The sequence below is a fragment of the Quercus lobata genome, chromosome 2, assembly GCF_001633185.2.
Source record: "Quercus lobata isolate SW786 chromosome 2, ValleyOak3.0 Primary Assembly, whole genome shotgun sequence".
Lineage (NCBI taxonomy): Eukaryota > Viridiplantae > Streptophyta > Magnoliopsida > Fagales > Fagaceae > Quercus > Quercus lobata.
Genome location: NC_044905.1, coordinates 21137556 through 21157083, shown reverse-complemented (window position 1 = coordinate 21157083; position 19528 = coordinate 21137556). Strand labels below are relative to the sequence as shown.

Sequence of the window (19528 nt, the reverse complement as noted above, 5' to 3'; positions counted from 1 at the left end):
TCAAAACATAATGAGCTCTGGCAACTCTGTACTGGGTTTCCAATATGCCGTGCCAGCCAGTCTATAAAAGTAGTGAGAAGACATCCCTGAATGAATTAATTTAGAGGTGTATGCTGCTAACAACCTAACAGAGATTTCCTTAGAAATGGCTGCATTCTACCCACAACCTGGTGGATTAAGAGCAAATCGTATGCCAGTTGGAACTGTATATCCAGCAACCTTAACTATACATCTTTTATTATATATTAACCCAAATTCTTGGATCTTGATTGTGTGAATTCAACATCGATTGTAATTAGATCAATTATTGATATCTTTTTGTTCTAAGGGGTTTTATAAGTTGTACACACTTTCTAGGAAACTAACACATTCATGAGCAGGCACTCCAATCGTGCTCTATAAGTAGGCTTCTAAATTCTATCTCCTGCACCACTCATTCTACTTGCTATAACTGTGGTCTAAGCCATTGTCTGAAGAGAATATCGACCGAAATTATGATCAGGAATAGCGCATTTGATAACATGAGCCAGTATAGTTACAGGAAATTTCCCCCAAATCCATCTTAAGTAATAGTCAGTGCATCTTTTTGATTGTAAGAAACAGTTTGTATCCAGCAAAAAATAAATTAAAAAAGCAATTAAACATTTTCCCAGAAATACAATGCTTCTGTTGAAAACACCTCTTACTATCGACTTTACAATGGAGTCATAACATTTCATAAAGTCTCCAAGAATAAGCTCCCATCTGACCATCTCCATGAAAATGGATAAAAATTATATAACTTTGTGAAATTTCTACAAATTATCCCATGTACAAAATTTTTACTTAATTCAAGTGCAACAGCAACAAAATAAACTTCTTTGCCATGTTATATATAAACTTCGCATGAATGAAAAGTAGTTTCCGCATATGTCCAAATGCCAAAATTTTCTTTGACTAAATATACTTTGTACAAATCCCAGCAGTGGAAAAGACTTTAGTAACCCACATGCACCAACAGATCTATGGATGTAATTGAATAGCTTCAAGGAGTAAAGAAACTCAATCCAATTATTTCAGCAGTTGATTTCTCCTAGAGTTTACAATGACTCTTTTGAAGGCCCCTCCTCCTATGTAGATTGCTTGCCCTACATAAAAGACAATGTTAGTTGCAATATTTTTTTTTATTGATAAGTTACACACTTGGTGGGTCTTGAACCCATAATTTAACCCACCACCTTACTCTTACAAAGGGAGGAGGTGGAAATTCATGAAATTAACAACTACTAACTGCCAGTTCCTTTTTTAATGAGAACATTTTCATGATTATGTAATTGACAACTAATGACTACACTCCTGAGATGTTAATGGGTGACTAGTTTTACTGAGAGGTATCTTGCATTTGGAGTCACTTGATTTTGACAGATGGGAGCAACAAATAGTGATATACCATGTAGTTTTGACTAGAATGCTCAAATCAGCATATCACAGAACACTAGTAGTCACACTGATAAGCCATTTACTAAGAAAATCAGCAAAAGCTGAATCCAAATATCAGAAATTTACTGCATCTATGGTCCTTATAAAATTTTTGATCAGTGCCTGTTGTCATTCTAACATTATAGGACTAAACTGTAATCATTGAATCCAATCAACAACACCCCTTCCCCCCTTCCCCAAAAAAGAAGAAGAAGAAAAACTCTACCTCTTTCTCTCTTTTGTTTTTTAGGACCTGCATCCTGCTATCCATATGGCCAAACATAACAATATATATCCACCAATGAAACGTATAATGACTAAAAAAAAAAAATTATGACTGCAACCTTTGTTGGCATCTAGAGAGTGTCATTTTCTATTCTTAACCACAACAAAACTATGATGATTACGGTAGTGATTTACCGTCTCAATATTTTTTACAATTAAAATTTTGTCTTGGCAGAACTGAATTAACTGTCTTGATTCAGATGTACTCTACATACAAATACTATTAGAATATAGCATGTTTGAAGTGGCTCTAGGATTCTTGAGCATTTATATATGCCAGATACAGATACCACATTAACCCTTCATATTTCCATGAGTTTCTATAATCAGGTCAGACAGGCAGAGACTGAACATTTGCATTCAGAAGTGTTTCATGAAAAAGAGTTGGACAGAGATCATACTCACCAGTACTGATTGTAAAATACTACAGAATCTGTCTTTACTTTTTTTCCATCATCATTTCTGTTCCAATGGTAGAACGCATGGGTTCTGTTCCTGATCTCCAATGTAGAATGACCGTAACTGGCTTCCCGGAATGCAGAATAATCTGGTTGTGGGTCCCAAAACCTACAAAGAAAGTACATATATCCGGATATACAAAAATGTACAGTGAAATTGTAAATGCAGCAAAGAAATAATTGGGGACCTTGAAACATTCAAAAAGTTATTCCACTTCATAATAAAATTGAAAACAATTGAACAATTTTCAAAAGATACAATTTTCTTTACCTTCCAGCAAGGCCTTCCTGATTTCCTCCATCTCCAACAGTTATGTACACTGGAGCTGATTTGTCAGGTACGGGGTAACGGTCACCACTGGATACGTTGTAATGTATGTTTGAGATGCGATACTACAAATCAAAAACATTTCTTTTTTTGAGATGAAGCTGGAACTTTGATGTTTTTAGGTGAAATTGCATGAGTGAACAACATTATAAACACCATTCTATATATATATATATATATATAAGTACAATAGGAAACCTTGCATTCAAATGATATTGTAAAATTTACTTGTAAGTCAGACTATAACAAAAATGGATCTGAACAAACTGTCAAAGCATAGAATGTGCTCTCTGCTTTATAAGTCCGATGGTATGTGTATATATATATAGGGAATGTGGGGTGCTACCATGTGAAAGCAATTGTGCTCTCTGCCTGATGCACTTCAGTATACTGGTGATGTGTGATGAAAGATATATTAAGAAGATTAATTTCTGGCTGGTATAGCCTACCTACCTACTTGCTTCTTCCCTTTTGAAGTTCTATCTTTTTGTGCTTTGATCTAGAGAAGATTCAAAGATATTCCTTACTATCTGGGAAGAGTGAAGAATTTAAGTAAAATTTCATAAAATAAAAAATAAAATATGCACAATGTGGCCTTGGGGCAGATTCATAATCCATGTGGCTGCGGCCCTTAAGGATACACTTCAAGAATTGACCTTAAAACATAGTGAGAATTCAATAATAGGAGGCAGGGGATCAGTGACGGTTTTGGATGCTGTGGTGTCATAAGATTCCTATTTGTTGAACGAAAAGACATATGTATCGACAAGAGACTCAACACAGTACCAGAAAGGGCACAAAAAGGAAAGAATATCCTAGCTTAAATGTACAATATATATATACTTGTGCTTATGTTAATTTATTTATTTACCCATAGAAAATGGACACTAAAAGGAAAGAAATTCCTAACTGATCTTTCATAGGCATGTACATGGCCAGCAAAGATGAGATCAACTTTGAAACAGACAAACCAGCTCTCAAAGACAGCTCGCATACTTTCACCTTCCATATAGTGGGCTAGGTTACTGCTGTAGATGGGCATATGCATGAGAATAATAAGCCAAGGTGTCTTCTCTCTATCCACTTTTTTTAGCTCTTCACGCAGCCACATCCATTGAGGTGTATATTTCACTGATTGAAAATTTTTAACAATCTCCTTGAGGTTAGAAATACGTACATTCTACAGAAAAACAAATGAAAAATTGAAAAAAAAGAAAAGCGAGCAATCTATTTCCATGTGAAAACTGCCGTTATGGTTGATCCAAGCCTTTCAGATTTAGGAGGAAGAGAATTCCAAATTTTGGATTAGAAAAGCACCATGGCAACTATAAACCATACTTTTATCAAGTACACATTAAAACTATTCACTGAAAAAAACTTAAATTTTATATACTGTTAGGGCATTAAAAACTTTAACCTAGGAAATCATGACTATCATAGCCATATAACTATAACCATATCTAAAGATAAAATGTCATAACAAAATGGTGATCAGCATGCATCACTGCGACAACAAACAAGGATATTACAAATTACCAAATGGAGAATAGCTGGATAGGACAATAATATGCGCAGATGCCCGCCGGACAGCATACCAAAGAGGATTGCTGCTATTGGATGCAGTATGGGGTGTAGAAAACCTTTGCAGATATGACTTAAATGGAAGAACTTCCCCCTGAAAAATACAAAATATGAAATCATTTGTAACAAATCATAATAACAGAAGTGGATAACATCATACTTATAGTCTGGCAATTTAAAAGCAACAAAAACCATGTTTATAGATATAGGCTTCAACCAAAAAAAAAAAAAAACCTATGTTTATATAGAAACTTTGGAAAGCAATCAACTGTAGTGGAAGAGATTCTATCAAGTACAATGTTGTACCTATCAAGATTTGGTAATATATCAATAAATTAGATAATCTAGCATGTGTTAGTAAAACCCCTAGATGCAATTATTTCCCCCCCTTTTTTTTTGTTTGGGGGGGTTATACTTCAGCCTTATTATATTTTCCAAAGTGACCATTCCAGCAAGCCAATAAACCATTCACAGATCTTGGCATGACCCACATCGCCCCAAACAAACAAAAAACAACACACCACAGTTTTCTCGCAATGTCTTCTCAGTTAGAAATAGGTTGTCTACCGACTCTCCATTTGATTGGCACATGCAACACCAATTAAGGATTATAATACCTCATCTTCTCAAATTATACAATGTTAAGATTTTATTCATTAGGTAAACCAAAAAAAGCCACACATCATGGGAACTCAACTTGCCATATATTTTGCCAAGGAAAGCTTGTCAGCCGCTGTTCTCAAAGCCTCGTAGTAATCTTTCACACAGAATCCATGACTTTTACAGAGAGTCCAAACCATTTTTTCTTCTTCCACCTAATAATTTTGGTAGCATACAACTCGTCTAAAATAAAGTCATGGACTCTAACTCCCAATAGTGGACCGCTCTTAAGAATGACGGATTCCAATGAATGCCTCCTATGAAGCAGAGCAATCTAAACAATCTGCCAGCGTTGTGTCTCTATTCCTTGCTATCAAAAATAGCTCAGCAAATTTATTTTTTAAACTATCATCCCCACACCAAATATCATGCCAGAATCTAATTTTGGATCCATCCCCAGCCTCATAACATATGAATTTAGCAAACATAGCCCACCAAATGATCCTCTTCATTTGCTTAGAGACAAATTCATGCTTAAGGTGTGATTCTAAGAAATCTAAAGTACACATGGTGTTAAGTCATTTAAAATCTCATTCCATCAAATATGGGACGAAGACTGGTGGTAACTGATTTTAAGTGAGATGCCACCATGCACCATTAGGTTTATGAAAATAAAATGTACACTATGAAATGGAATATCTCAATTTTAGAAGAACTCAGATAAGCAAACAGTTTTTGAGCAATACTGGAAGACAAACTGAAACTCTGTCGTATCAAAAAAGAAGTAACCACATAGTTTCTTAAATCAAACATCCAACAAGAGAAAAAGTCAGGAAATCCTTAAGAGGCAAGTCGCTGGTAATAAACACAATAACTGGCATCTAGAGGACAGCTCTAGCACTTCAGAATAGATCATTACCAAGCCTCTTGGCAATTTCATTGGATACATCTGGTTAAGGTGAAGCAACATATCAAAATAAGCATCAACCTCACAAATTGCATGCCACAAGATGCTCTTGCAATATCAACAAGGCCACTAATAAAGCTCAATGTGACACTTAATGCATACATATATGTCAAATAAGATGAGGAATATATATAAACACAAATGCATGTATGTATGTACTTCACTCAGCATCAATGTGTGCATGCTTACTTACACATAGGAACAGAAGTAATTAGTAAGCTCAAATAGATGAAAGATAACAACAGGACTCTGAAAGTTTAGAAGGTAAAATATTGTCATAGTACCATGTTAGGCATATACTCTATTTCATGATTCCCAGCTGACCAAATCCATGGCTGATATGCAGTACTTCGCTCAATAAAGCGGCCCCATGAATCCCATCGAATACCAACATCATTATATGTATATCTATCAGCATAAGAGAGATCGCCAACATATAAGACAGTCTGTCCCCCACTCTGCATGTAATGCTCGAGAGTGGAAAGAGAATTAAATGTTTGACCCAAATCACCTAAAATGAACAGAACCAATTGAAGATAAGAAAATTCTCAATGCATATAGTCCTATATAATTAGCTGTTCTTCCAACGACACCATTTTGTTATATTTTCAATACAGTCCCATATGAATGAAAAATAGTCTGTTTCTATTTTTCCATTCAAAGGCTGTTCAAATTGTGAATCGTCATTCATATAGTAAATCTTCTAATTACATAATAATGAAAAGAAAAGAAAAAAGAAAAAAGAAAAAAAAACCTTAACATTGTTCTTTTAAGAGTTTATATAAAATAAAAGAATATGTTACCAATAACTCCAAAAGTATAGGAAGCATCAGGATCGATCTTTGGAGGTGTTTGAAACCAAAATTCACGAGAAGAGTCACCTACTCCAATCTTGTAGTAATACTTGGTGTTATACTAAAGACAAGATATCGGTACATGTTAGTATAATACTAAAAAAAATAAAAGATCGCAATATTACACAATATAACAATAAGTTTACAATGCCTACAATTTGCCACTTTAAAATAGATAATCATAACTGTTCTCAGCAAAGAGCCTCAGTAGGTTGACAAGTGGAAACCTGCTAAGAGTATTACATATATGCAACAAAGGCAAAAGCATTTATTTTTTTCATGAGACATTTTTTATAAAACTTATATCAATGCAATAAAAGACCAAAAAAAGGAAAAGGCTGAACACAATAAAAAATATATATATACACACACATATAACCATAACTAAAACAAAAATGAGAAATCAGAGAGAGGTGCTGTGAGACACCATAATTGTGTAACACACAAAATATGCTTTGGAAAAGTATATGCCACCAAGAGTAGCATTCTACACCTGGAAAGCAGCATTTGGAAAGATCCTTATGACAGATAATTGAAGAAAGTGTGGAATAATCATTGCAGATTTGTGTTGTGAGTGTAAATAAAATAAGGAAACAGTAGACAATCTACTTCTTCATTGTGATATCACTAAAGAGATGTGGACTTTTGTTTTTTTTTGGTTGTTTGGGGTTAGGTGGGTCATTCCAATGTACCAATAATTATCTTAACTTGCCCTATATGGGTTACAGTCCCCTGAGGCCAAACTTGCATGAGCATCAATTATGGATTACCTTTGCCATACACAAGTGGATGTGTATGCATAAGAGAAGAAGTAGATATATCAGTTCTATTAAGGATAATTGGGTGCCACCAAGAGCCTTGTGGCTCAATGGCACTGTCTAGTTCTTGCAGGGGGAAGAAACTAGGTTTGAATCCCCCCCCCAAAAAAAAACTCCCTAACTTGTTGTAAGCAAAAGAAAAAAAAAAAAGGATAACTGGGTGCCTTTTTGAGTACTTTGTTCATAATTGTAGACATTATCCAGGAGATCAATTACAAGAACATGGCATATAATAAGAATATTTTGTATGCTTAATTAAATTAAGTACTCACGATAAAAAGCGATATTACATTTCAGTTTATAGTTACCTCAAGACCATCAACCAGACAGTGATGAATGTAGCCAGACTTGTAGTTGTAAAAGGTGTAGTTTGTCACTGTGCCCTCAGCAGTAAACTCAGAGTTATCCTTTGATGCGCCATATTGTACTTTACTGGGCCCTGGTTCAGCAGTTGTAACCCATGAAATTATGACAGCCTTTCCATCATAGTCACCTTGAGTGATATGCACCTACACCAAAAAAATGATGGTGTAAATATAGCGGGCGGTGAAGGGTATAGTACTACAGCTGTAGTATTTAAGAAGGGCAGAAAAAAACATACTAACCCACTCAAAATGAAATAATGTCCATTCTCCACGCTATTCACAACCTCAGAGATTTTCTATAGACTAAATTTCAGCCCAATTTCATCCATGACTACAGTTGGTCACACATCATGCCAATGACAAGCATCACTAAAGGACATAAGCTTATATGGGACAATAAACTCTAAAAATGGGGACGTGTTTGGGAAAGAAAAGAAAAATAGAACTAAAGGACAGTGCCTAGGAATCAGCACCTAGAGTAAAACCTAGGCATCAGCACCAAGCATAATAGGAACCTAGGAATCAACAGCAAAGTTTGCTTGGAATCAACACCAAGCACTAGAAGAAAACTTCTAAACCAAAGTGAACTTTGAGCCCTTAAATAGAGTCCCCAAATTAAACCAAACATGGAGTCATAATGAAATTATATCACATATGGGAATAAGATTCAAATAATAATTAAATATCTCTAATAGTATCAATCACGATCAACATTATTAAATATCTCTAATAATAAATTAACATTTTTATTTTGCTAGGTAAATAGAGGCTGGTGGGGTTTGAACCCCAGTGCCCAAGCACCACAAGGGGTGCTGGAACCATCAGCTCAATCAACTTATACGATTTAGAAGTAAGAGTATTGAGGTGCACATTCACACCATGTGAAGACCCAAACTAAGCATTTTGTGAAGTTGGAAGAAATTTTCCATCTAAATGCATGCTAGTTTCTAATGAGTACCAAACTGTATGTCACAGAGCTCAGTAAAAGTGCAAGTTGATGGTAAATCAATTCAAGTGTCCCAATCTAGCATCATAAACATAATGCTATGATCTTTTGTATTTAAACAATGTGTAAGTGTAAGCACAAAAGGTAGAAATTGTCAAGACAGCTGCTCTGGAAATCTAACCATATAATTGGATTGGGGGATTGAGAGAAGGATCCTCAACATCCATTGATTGAATATTCATAAGAAGGGAAAGGAGAGGATTTGAGGGGACACCAACTCCCTTATCAAACCCACCAATTTTGGCCCCCCACCTTTCTGCCAAAAACTGCGTGGATCCAGAGGAAAAGTGAGATTATTTAAATGAAATTTAGTGAAACAATCCTTTTACCCCTTGGATATAACTATGGATTGAGGTTAAGAAAAAGGATATGATGGAAAAATGATGTACGTTCAATTTCTTTTTGTTTCTTTTGTCTTCTCAACCAAACAAGAGATAAACACTTCCATGTGATTTCTCTAGTTATCATCCAAAAAAAAAAAAGAAATAGTTGCTATCCTTTCCTCTCCCTCTGCTCTTCTCCTCCCCTCTCTTTTCCATGCTAAACTTCCAATCACAGTGTAAGGATAAATCCTTCCTCAAAAAGGTGTTCCCAACACTATAGATAGAAAATGTTTTAATTTTACTGATAACATTCACATACTTTCTATAAGTGATTCATCCCTAATTTTTAACAAAAGCTCAAGGCACCGCATCTATTCTGTTTAGATGCAGATTTACTACAACTGTCAAAGTCTTTCAGAAATGTGTCTCTGTACAAATCAAGGGTCAAAGCCAACATGACAGTCAAAAGGCCCAAAACCCATAAACAATATATCTACATCTAATTTTGATCTTGTAAAGAAACAAACCCTTAGCAAAACCAGATGGTAAAGCCAAGGCAATGTTTCTAACCATTTATTTGACAATCTAGACTCTTTACATAGTCAAAAATACTAAACACATGCATTAATTTCTACGCATTTCTAAGTTGCCAATTTGTAAGTTTTGCAAACACAAAGTGAACATAGATGAATGCTTACTTGCTGTGGGGCATTATGACCTTTTGGAATTGCAAAGGCTTCATTTTCAAGAGGGATATCAGTCGAAGGCCATTCGGAACGAACAAAAGTACTTGTGACTCTCGCATCTCCGTGTCCCACAAAGCTTAAGATGATGAGAACTATATGTAGATGTTGGTACAATATTAACCGCACCCCAAAAGACACCAGCATTGCTGTTAATCCAATAAGATGAGAAAACATGAATTGACAACAGAGCAGAATCTAATCTATTACTACCATATAACTGAACTGAAGTCAAAATAAACCCAGGAATCATAGTCTGAAAGATAACTACCATGACCCATCTGATTAAAAACATTTTCAGTTCTCAACCGTCCGATTTAGATCCACAAGCCCAGTGCCCACCAAACCCAGTTTTTAATTTTATCAAACAACCCCATCAAAACAAAAAGATCAAGCACAACAACTATTGACAATTAGATGAAAATATTACGAGTACATAATCTGAATGAGAAAAAATAACAAAAGATCTTATATTACAAGTACAAAAACATATTTTTACTCAAAGAGACTGCAAGAGTACCTGAACAAATGTAACGTACAGAGTAGGAAAAAGCTTGGTTGATACTTGATAACTTGATGGTGGTTTGGTTTGGTTTGGTGTAACTGAGTTTTAGGAGCGTAAAATAGCAGCCAACGGTTTGTTCTTGTGTCCCTATTATATAGTCAGCACAGAGCTGCAGACTCTGCAACTCTCTTATGTAAGACTCTGTCTATGGAAAATTGTCAGCCCACGGTTTTTTTTTTTTAAATGAATTTATTTATTTATAAACTCATTTTAACTTTCTTTTTTTGGTTTTTTATTAGTTAATTGATAAGTAAGTAATAACTTATTAATAATAAGTTTATTTTTATTTTTATTTATATAAATTTCGGTAGTTACAATTAGTGGAAATTTGAATATTGATAAAATGTTTCATCACTGCTATCTTAAAATAAACAATAAAAAATTACATTTACATTGAGATGGTATATTGTGAATGAGTGATAATAAAAATAATGTTATTAGTAGGCACACATGAAATCAATGTTACACTAATAACAACTTACCTTTTTTTTTTTTTTTTTTTTTTATTTTTTCAAAAAAAAAAAAACTTACCTTTTTTTTATTTTTTAGAAATATAATAACTTACCTCTTAAAATGGAATTAAAAAAATAAAAACTTATCATGTAAAGAAATTGTGAAAATGTTAGATTAAATTACAAATTGCATCATTTAAGTTTATGGTCATTTTAATTTTATCCGTTTATATTTAAATATTATGAATTTTTATTTTTAATATTACATATCACTTTGATTCGAATTATTCTAGGTTCGTTGATAAGGTAGTAAATAAATGTCACTTCAACTAAAAATAACACATAATATTAATATGTTAAGAGTTAAAACTACAGTGTTATTCCAAGTCAAGAAAAATGATTTACATTTTTTTTTTCCTTTAGCTAAAGTGCAAAACACACCCATACTGAATGGCCAAACTTGTTGAAATGGTCAATTTTGTCACCATTTGACAAGATCATTGTTGAAACGACGTTGTTCTGCACTGGTTAATGTGGCAACTTTTTTATATGTCAGATGACTAGAACATGTTTGGGTTGCCAAAATGTCATTAATCTGCCAATAGATGGGTTGCTGATACAAATGAAATATAATTTTAGGGTGTAAAATTAAAAAATCCCCCAAACTTTAGGGTGTAGTTTTCACTTTAGTCTAGACATTTATTATGATTAAGTTTGTATATTTGAACTACTCAACAACAACAACAAATGTATATGAAACTATATATTCTAGAATTAGACATTTATTATGATTGTGTTTATATATGAAATTTTATTATGATTCTATTTAACACAAACGAAATATAACTTCAAAGTGTAAAATTTAAAAACCTCCCAAACTTTAGGGTGTAGTTTTCGCTTTAGCCTAGACATTTATTATGATTAAGTTTGTATATTCGAACTTCTTAACAACAAAATGTATATGAAGTTATATATTCTAGAATTAGACATTTATTATGATGGTGATTATATATGAAATTTTATATTCTACTGTTTGAAGAGATTCTAATAAGAATTTAAATATAGAATATAATTTAAATTTAATTAAAAATAAATATGATATAATAACTATGTGTAAAATTATGAAATTTCAAAAGCTTATGTGACATGGCATTATAAGGTTAACCAAACGTAAAACAACTTTAGTTGTATACATGGATGCATGTGATTATTTAAAACAATGTACCTTAAAAAAAAAAAAAAAGAGTGATCACAGGGTCAAGGAATATGTGTTTGTTATTACCGATGAGGATGCTAGATAGAGATGATGAACCTAAGAGTTGGCAACTATCGCTGGTAATATAATTGCCTTTGCAGTGGTGGCAAGAGATAGTTATGGTGAAGTTTTCAAAGTCTAGGCCCAACTACATGAGTTGTTCTCTCCTTTGCAAGTTGAGGCATCAGCTTTTCTATGGGCCTTATATAAGTTGCTGCTGCAGAGAATTTGATGCAGGTTGTTATAGAAAATGATGCTAAAGTCTGTGTTGACAGTCTGAATAGAATGAGAGTGCCAAACTGCTAGTTGATTGGTCCATTAGCACTATTATTTGTAATTCACTTGAACTTAATTTATCGTTCTCTAGTTATAAGTTTAGTTGGGTTAGGAGAAATCTAAATTTTACAACCCACACTACTACCAATCTTGCTGTTAGGCTTAAAAGTCGTTTTTTGTTGTAATAAGCACTTCCCCCCTAAAGTCATTTAAGATGCTTGTAGATAATCTTTTTTTTTGTTTCGGAGCAAAAAGTTTAAAATAAATTATAATTAGGGTTCACTTAATGGATACTTTTAGGGCATTTGTTAATGAACAATTTTAAAAAAAGTTTTTGTAGGGACCTGGGGTCGATGACCAACACTGGCCCAGCATTGTTGGGGTAGGCCTAGCCCAATGGCAAAAGTACAAGGGCATAGGATCAGCACTCGAAGGTGGCCTAATGTAGTTGGGCCGGGATAGGCCCAGTACCGACAAGTAGGCCAGGGATGGTCAAAAGGGAAACAGTCAAGACTTGTGGTGCCTTGGAGAAATTTGCTACCAAGCACTATTTGGCGTCAAGTGTAAGTCTTAAGAGAATTCTTAGAAGGGACTAGTTTTACTTGGGATTTTGGGTAGAAGTGGGAATACATGGGAACTGATGCAAATGTAATTTTTTGGATCCCCACTAAGGAAAGACTATAAAAGGGAAGGAGAGATGAATGGAAAAAGAGGTTGGAAAAACAAAAAGGGGTGAAAAATAACTGGAGAAGAAGAGAGAGAGGAAGAGAGGAGAATTCAAGGAATGGTAAAGACTAGGCTTGGGAGGAGCAGGAGTTAGAGGGTTGGGCTGTCAAGGCAGGGTTTGAAGCTAAACCTAGTAGGAGTGCAAGGAAACCTACCAACAAATAAATTGGGAGCTCAAATTCTTCCTCCCTATAGGTAAAACCACTGGGTTTGGGTACCACAATTTTAATACCACTTTCATGAAAAAATATTAAAAGTTGTGAAAAAAAAAAAAAAAGTTAGTTACCTTTTTCTTTTCCCATTCCCTTTTTTTTCCATGACTTTCTCGTATTTAAATACATTATATTCCATTCTTTTCAATTTTCTAATTATAATTATTCTATTTTATACCATTTGTTTATGAACTCTCAACTGAAGCTTTAAAAGTACATTTACTTCTTCCTTATAAAATAGAGAGGTGCTACGTTCATAATATTTTCATAACAATCTATAAGTGGTTAGTTGTTATTAGTTTCAATTTGAACCTATTACTGAAATTACTTTTCTATCTCACTAATAGCAACCTGTAATAACCTGCTATATAAAATTTAATGTGAAAATATTGTGAACATAGTATTTTTTTATAAAATAATAAGAAAATGGTATTATTTACTTTAAGGTGGTATATCATGCATCGGATGTATGTTTCTTTCCTCTTACATGGAGGTAGACCTCACTTCATATGAGGGGAAAAAAACATGTATCCAATGTATGGTGTATTTTCTTTTTACCCCTTGGACCGACACATAGAACAAAAGAGGGTTACTTGGGCTGTTTCTTGCGGAAGGGCAACGTACGGTACCTATGTTGAACGGTTGGTTGGTTTGTGGTCCTGCCTTTTGGTTTTGGACCGGTTGTTGTTGAGTTTCCTAGCTTCCCTGCCTGTCTCTCACGCTAATTCCCAGTCTCACTGTGCTATTTCAATTCTAATTAGCAGCCATGAACTCAGACGAATCTGATCACGAGGAATTACAAAGTCAACGTGTTCTACTTCTAACACTACTAGATGCGTTAAAAATGGCTTCCAAGGATCTACAAAGCAACCTTTTTTCTCTAACCAACACCGACTTTTCCAAATCCAAAACCACCTTTGAAGCTCTTTCAAAGCTCGAAGCAGAGGCTGACAGCCCTCTCTCCACTGACCCAAATCTTTTCAAACTCTCTCAGTTGCTCTGCAACCTCAATACTCTGCTCGAAAAGCTTGAAAAATCTCAGGGATATAGCCTCAGTTCTCTCCTCCGCCGACAAATCACAAGCTACAACATTTCCCAAGTTGCATTCACGATCGAGGCTGAAATTCAAGCAATCCTTGACCGAGATAATGTTCAAATTCTTGCAAGAACGTTGAAAGATTCCGAGGCAGACGAGGACCAAAAGGTTAAGGTTTTGATCGAGTTCAGAAATCGGGTGTGCCAAGGTTTCAATAGAGATTTTCAAGATTTAGTTTTGAGAGCAAAGGTGTTTTCGATTCTAGAAACTATACTTTGTGACTCAATGTGTTCGAATCGGGTTCGAGACCAAGCGGCTCTTGTTATAGATGCTTTAGTTCGATTCAATAAGAATGTTTTTGTGGGATTAGTTTTTATGGGTCCCATTGTTGGAGCCTTGGTTTCAATGGGTTCATGTTGTTCAATTCAAGTTCTTTGTTCACTGATCAAATTTGTTAGAACTCCTTTAATAGATGAAATGGAATTGAATGGTGAAATCCCAAGAATTATCAATCTCTTGAGCTCGGAAGAGTTGCCTATTCAAGCTGCAGCCTTGGATTGCATTCTTGAACTTGCTTATTTTGGGAGGAAAGAAGTGATTGAAGCAATTCTTGGAGAAGAATTGGTGGAGAAGCTCATGGAGATGCAAAGATTGGAACATGGAAGTGAAGATCTTGAGAAAGGTCAATTGAGTCAGCCAGAGAATGAGAGAGTTTGTGAGGGAACAGAGCCAGAAACGAAAATAGAGAGCAAAGATAGGGATTCTGTGCAGAATTATCCATTTGAAAGCTGTGTTGCAAGGTTTGCAGTGCAAATAGAAGTGGGAGAAGGGTTAAATCAAGTAGAGAAAAGAGAAGTTAAATTGGAAATATTGAGGAGAGTCAGAGCGGCCTCTGTTTCTGAAGCAGAGTCAGCCACCATTGAATCAGAGGTATTATGGGGTTCTTCACCTTGAAATTCGATTGAAGCATGATGTTATTTTATTTTTTATGTAGGGTTTATAGTTTTATTTTGGGAGAGAATTTAGGGTTTTTTTTTTTTTTATTAGAGAAAGTTTTGGCCTTTAGATGCACAATTTTTGCCACAATTGATATGGTCTATTGTGCACGGTGGTCTTTTTAAAATGTGATTGTCCACAGCTCAAAATCAACTAGCTGTGACAAAAATTGTGGCAATTGTGGCAAATAGTGTGATCCTATAACAAATGGTTTTTTTCTTTTTCTTGATTTTTAATTTTAGGGTTTAGATTAGTCATGATCTTGATTTTCAATAGAGGTTGACTGTAACACCCAACATAAAACTGATGGGCCCCATGCATTATTGTGGTGGTGTATTTGGTAGCCATATGTCCCATATTAGTAACACTAATGTTTGAAATTAGGTAACACTATACAACCTCAGCACCAGAAATCAGTGCTGATATTCTGTTTGCAGGTTGTGGTTTGGACTGTGGTGGATATTGGATGGAGGCGATTGTAATGCTAGTGCCACTGGCTCTGATTGTTTTTTACCGCTAAAAAGCTAAAATGAAGTGTGCTCATTTTTCATTTTGAGCCTAATTCGTTGATCAATGTGTGTACAAGGTAACAAGAGCATAGAGTTTCTGATTCATGTATGTAAATGAGTTGGAAAACTCAAAACCAAACGATCAAAAACATGAGTTCCAGAATTTTGAATCAATTTTCCAAATGACACATGTCTTGCTATATGAGTTTTATATCAAGTATCAACAATTTTCCGGGGAAATACATGATTGAGTGTTTTACATAACAATTTAAACATACTTCTAGGTCAAAAGTTGTCATTTTAAGGTCCTAGACAAAATTTTCTATCATTTTATTGTCAACAGCCATGTTCTGGTTCCTCTTTGGTACCTCTAAGGTATGCTATCGACTACAAACAAAATTGAAATGATGAATTTACAAGCCCCCATTAAAAACTCACTCATTCTCTTCGATTTTTAGCCGGATGTAAGACTCATGGAAAATAACTAATCGAAAAGTCATTAAAAAGTCTCGTCAAACAGGCAGATTTTCCTCTCATTTAGCACCAATTTCCTATCAGACAAACTCTCCTCCCATCCTCAAGAAGTTGACAAAGAAGTCATTGTTCTCATTTGATATGCACCTCAAACCTTAATATTGAGAAGAAAATAGACAGATGAAATATTCTACAAAGCAAGCCTTTATTTCCTCTCTAAATGAGATCCAATTCCCATGATTTTCTTCAAGGAAGTAAATTGAATTCTTCCTTCTTCTTATGATGGTTGAGAGGTGTACGTATTAAGTCTGCACTCATGAGCCTTTGGATGCGAGATTTTTGTTTCAACATGCATTGCTCTTGGATAAGACATTTCCTGTAATTCTTGCAAATTGTTTTCACTGCCCAAATTTTAACTGATGGCTCCTTAACTTGGAAGTTCCTTCACGTTTATTCTAGAATGAATATTACCAATGACCACATTCCATCTTCTAAAGAGACATTAATTTGGTTTTTTTTTTTTTTTGTTTTTTAATTTGTTAGTGAGTATGAAAGGAGCAGAGCCCTGTAATTGATTATTCCAGACAGATTTTTCCACTCTGAAGGTAGAGAGATATCTAATCCACATCGTTTAATACCTGAATGGTTTAGAAATTTTTTTATGCTCACCTACTGTACTGAAGAGAATATATGTGTGGTCAGAACTCAGAAGTCAGAACTTCTGAACTCAAAACAAGCCAATGCTTCATTGTTGCATTTTGAAACCAACAATTCAGTCTAGTCTTTCTTTAATATTAACCTTACATGACCAACAATGTGTATTTATTATCAACAAATCCCTGGTCCACTAAGTCATTTTCTTGTCATTACCCTTCAAACTAAATATGTTACTAGCATTGCAAATCCTTTCCCTTGATTTATTCAACGTGAGTTCAAAGTGATAGTTTGATGGTAACAACATCTTTTATGGTATTTTATGTTTGTGATTTGAATCATACCTCTTCCTTCCCTACTATTTATCTTAAAAAAGACAAATAATACTTCATCACCTTTTAATTAATTAGTGATTGATACAAATTCACCAAAGAAATTAAATTCTAAGTTATAATGCAAATTTGTTCGAGAATTCAATAAATATATGATGATTAGTTAAATATTTGATTTTTTTTTTTTTTGAGAAGGAGTTAAATATTCGATTTGACAGAATGTAAATTGCAAATCAATGGAATTAAATTAATAACATAAACTTCTACATATAAAATATATTAATATCATAAATTTGGCCTCAGAGAGCATGACATTCCCCTCATCACTCATTTGTTTAATCAAACAAGAACTCCTTGCCCTTCTGATTAATTTCTCCACCGTCCCAACTCTATGCCTCCTAGTTTAGCTTATATTACCTTAGTTTTCTATGATACCACACATAGTGGTTATTTTGACCTAAAAAAAAATCATCCTTATAATTTTATTTTTCGGTCAAATGTAAAAGACTTTAAAGTTTTGATATTTTGTTATAAAAAGTTTTAACATATTGCATCCGCTCTTAATAATTGCTTTTTATTATCAGATAAAGATACTAATTGGCTTCAATCTAAAGTTTCAAATGGATGTCTATCACAAGCTTAAATGTTAACTCAAAAAAAAAAAGAAAAAAAAAAAAGACCCTAATGTGATGGAATAAGATAACATCCACCAACCAGAAATTTTAATTAGTTAATCTCTCTCTCTCTCTCTCTCTCACATCGGCAGTTGGCTAGATAATCATGGAATATACGAATATTTTAAGTGACGAAGAAGATACTTCTGTATGTAGGGTAGTGTTATGGGAATATTCTAATGGCCTTATTCCTGAATATTCAACCTTAAAACTTTAAAGGATTATTACTAGAAAATAGAAATATCATCACCCACAAAAAAAAGGGGGGGCTAGAGAAAGAGAACATGCTTTGGTTCAGAAATGTGTAATTCATAGGATAAACTTTCCTTGTTGACATCCTCAATCAATTCCGGGGAAAATTTGCATGACACTTACTACAAAATCTATAATCAATAAATCTTTCCAGATGAATAAATTTTGAAACACAAACAAACTTATGATTATTTTAAAATTATAATTACAAGAGATGTTAACACATTTTTCTTTATTTCATTTTCAAATCATTATGATTATTGATGATGTTTATTATCCCATCTTATTATAATGTCATTGTCTTATTTAATTCATATAATAATTCCCTATTAAAAGAAGATGGTCTCCAAAATTGCCATTTAGTATGCTTTAAAATAACGTGCTATCCAGATGTGTGCATGATAATTAATAACTTGTCGTTTGTATTCTAAGGTCTGCTTTCATTGCAAGGTTTTCATTTTTCATTTTTCATTTTTTTTTTTTTTTATAGGAAGGTTATCATTTTTAGGATAGCCTTGCATTGGTAAGGTATAAAATAAAACCAAATTAGTTTATTAATTTGGCATATTGGTTGTGGGTTCTAATTAACTCTACTGGTAAAGTCTTTAATGATTATATAAAAGATTTGAGATTTAATCCTTATCTACACCAAAAATTGATTGGTATTTGATGATAAAGAGTTATCATTAAGAGCGAATGCCAGAACACATTTGTTAGCTATAATTTAATGAAAATTTCTTTTATTACTACTTGATAATTTCACATTAATTGGTTTACGAGTTACCATTAAGATGCATTTAGTACATATGAATCAAAATATAGAAATAATGTTATCTATACCGACTATAGGCAAGACAAGTTTGACTGCATCACAGCCAAAGTTTCACATAATTTTTTTTGGAGAAGTAATATTCAAGTAAAGGAACCTTTATTTTTTTGAGAGTCAAGTAAAGGAACCTTTAGGTATTTTTTTTCTTTCCCTTTTTATGTTTAATTCCATGAAACAAGGATAAGCTAAGGATAAGGTAAGAAAGATGGAGACATGAAAGACAATTCGAGGTCGTCTTAAATACAATAAATATATTTTTTTTGGAAACAAATTCATTAAAACTTAAACAATAAATTGATGATAAGCATAATATTTCCCACAATTTTTAATCATAATCTATTGTGATTGACTGATTGGTACACAATAAAAATAACATTATTAATAGATCCAAATGAATGTGAGATTACACCCTTCACACACATATTATTATGTTAATAATTATGAAAGAATTATAAAAATATATAATTTCTATAATAATAATAATATTATAATAATCAAAC

General features: G+C 33.7%; 2 protein-coding genes across 5 annotated transcripts; one reads left to right on the top strand and one right to left on the bottom strand.

Moving 5' to 3' along the window:
* Positions 1 to 745: 745 nt before the first annotated feature.
* Positions 746 to 10506, bottom strand: LOC115974919 (bifunctional purple acid phosphatase 26-like). Of its 4 annotated transcripts, none has more exons than XM_031095492.1 (10): positions 10307 to 10506; positions 9742 to 9935; positions 7658 to 7858; positions 6481 to 6592; positions 5962 to 6188; positions 4066 to 4204; positions 3401 to 3660; positions 2473 to 2594; positions 2149 to 2310; positions 746 to 1127 (listed from the first exon to the last, which is right to left on the bottom strand). In XM_031095492.1, the coding sequence occupies exons 2-10, from the start codon at positions 9931 to 9933 to the stop codon at positions 1073 to 1075; spliced, it is 1470 nt and encodes a 489-aa protein (XP_030951352.1). In that variant the 5' UTR covers positions 9934 to 9935; positions 10307 to 10506; the 3' UTR covers positions 746 to 1072. The 4 variants fall into 4 exon arrangements, with proteins under 4 accessions (XP_030951352.1, XP_030951354.1, XP_030951351.1 ...); XM_031095494.1 differs by having other exon boundaries at positions 3440 to 3660; XM_031095491.1 differs by lacking the exon at positions 10307 to 10506 and adding an exon at positions 10058 to 10220.
* A 3388-nt stretch (positions 10507 to 13894) lies between these two features.
* Positions 13895 to 15854, top strand: LOC115974920. The gene is made up of 2 exons (XM_031095496.1): positions 13895 to 15238; positions 15742 to 15854. The coding sequence occupies exons 1-2, from the start codon at positions 14039 to 14041 to the stop codon at positions 15784 to 15786; spliced, it is 1245 nt and encodes a 414-aa protein (XP_030951356.1). The 5' UTR covers positions 13895 to 14038; the 3' UTR covers positions 15787 to 15854.
* Positions 15855 to 19528: the final 3674 nt, after the last annotated feature.

Bases quoted from the DNA above. Each gene is read 5' to 3' on its own strand.
- LOC115974919 (XM_031095491.1), bottom strand. The intron at 7,859-9,741 runs GTAAGCATTCAT...TTTTTGGTGTAG, and splicing joins GTCATAATGCCCCACAGCAA to GTGCATATCACTCAAGGTGA. The intron at 6,189-6,480 runs GTAACATATTCT...TGTTCATTTTAG, and splicing joins CTATACTTTTGGAGTTATTG to GTGATTTGGGTCAAACATTT.
- LOC115974920 (XM_031095496.1), top strand. From the start codon at position 14,039: ATGAACTCAGACGAATCTGATCACGAGGAATTACAAAGTCAACGTGTT. The intron at 15,239-15,741 runs GTATTATGGGGT...TTCTGTTTGCAG, and splicing joins CAGCCACCATTGAATCAGAG to GTTGTGGTTTGGACTGTGGT.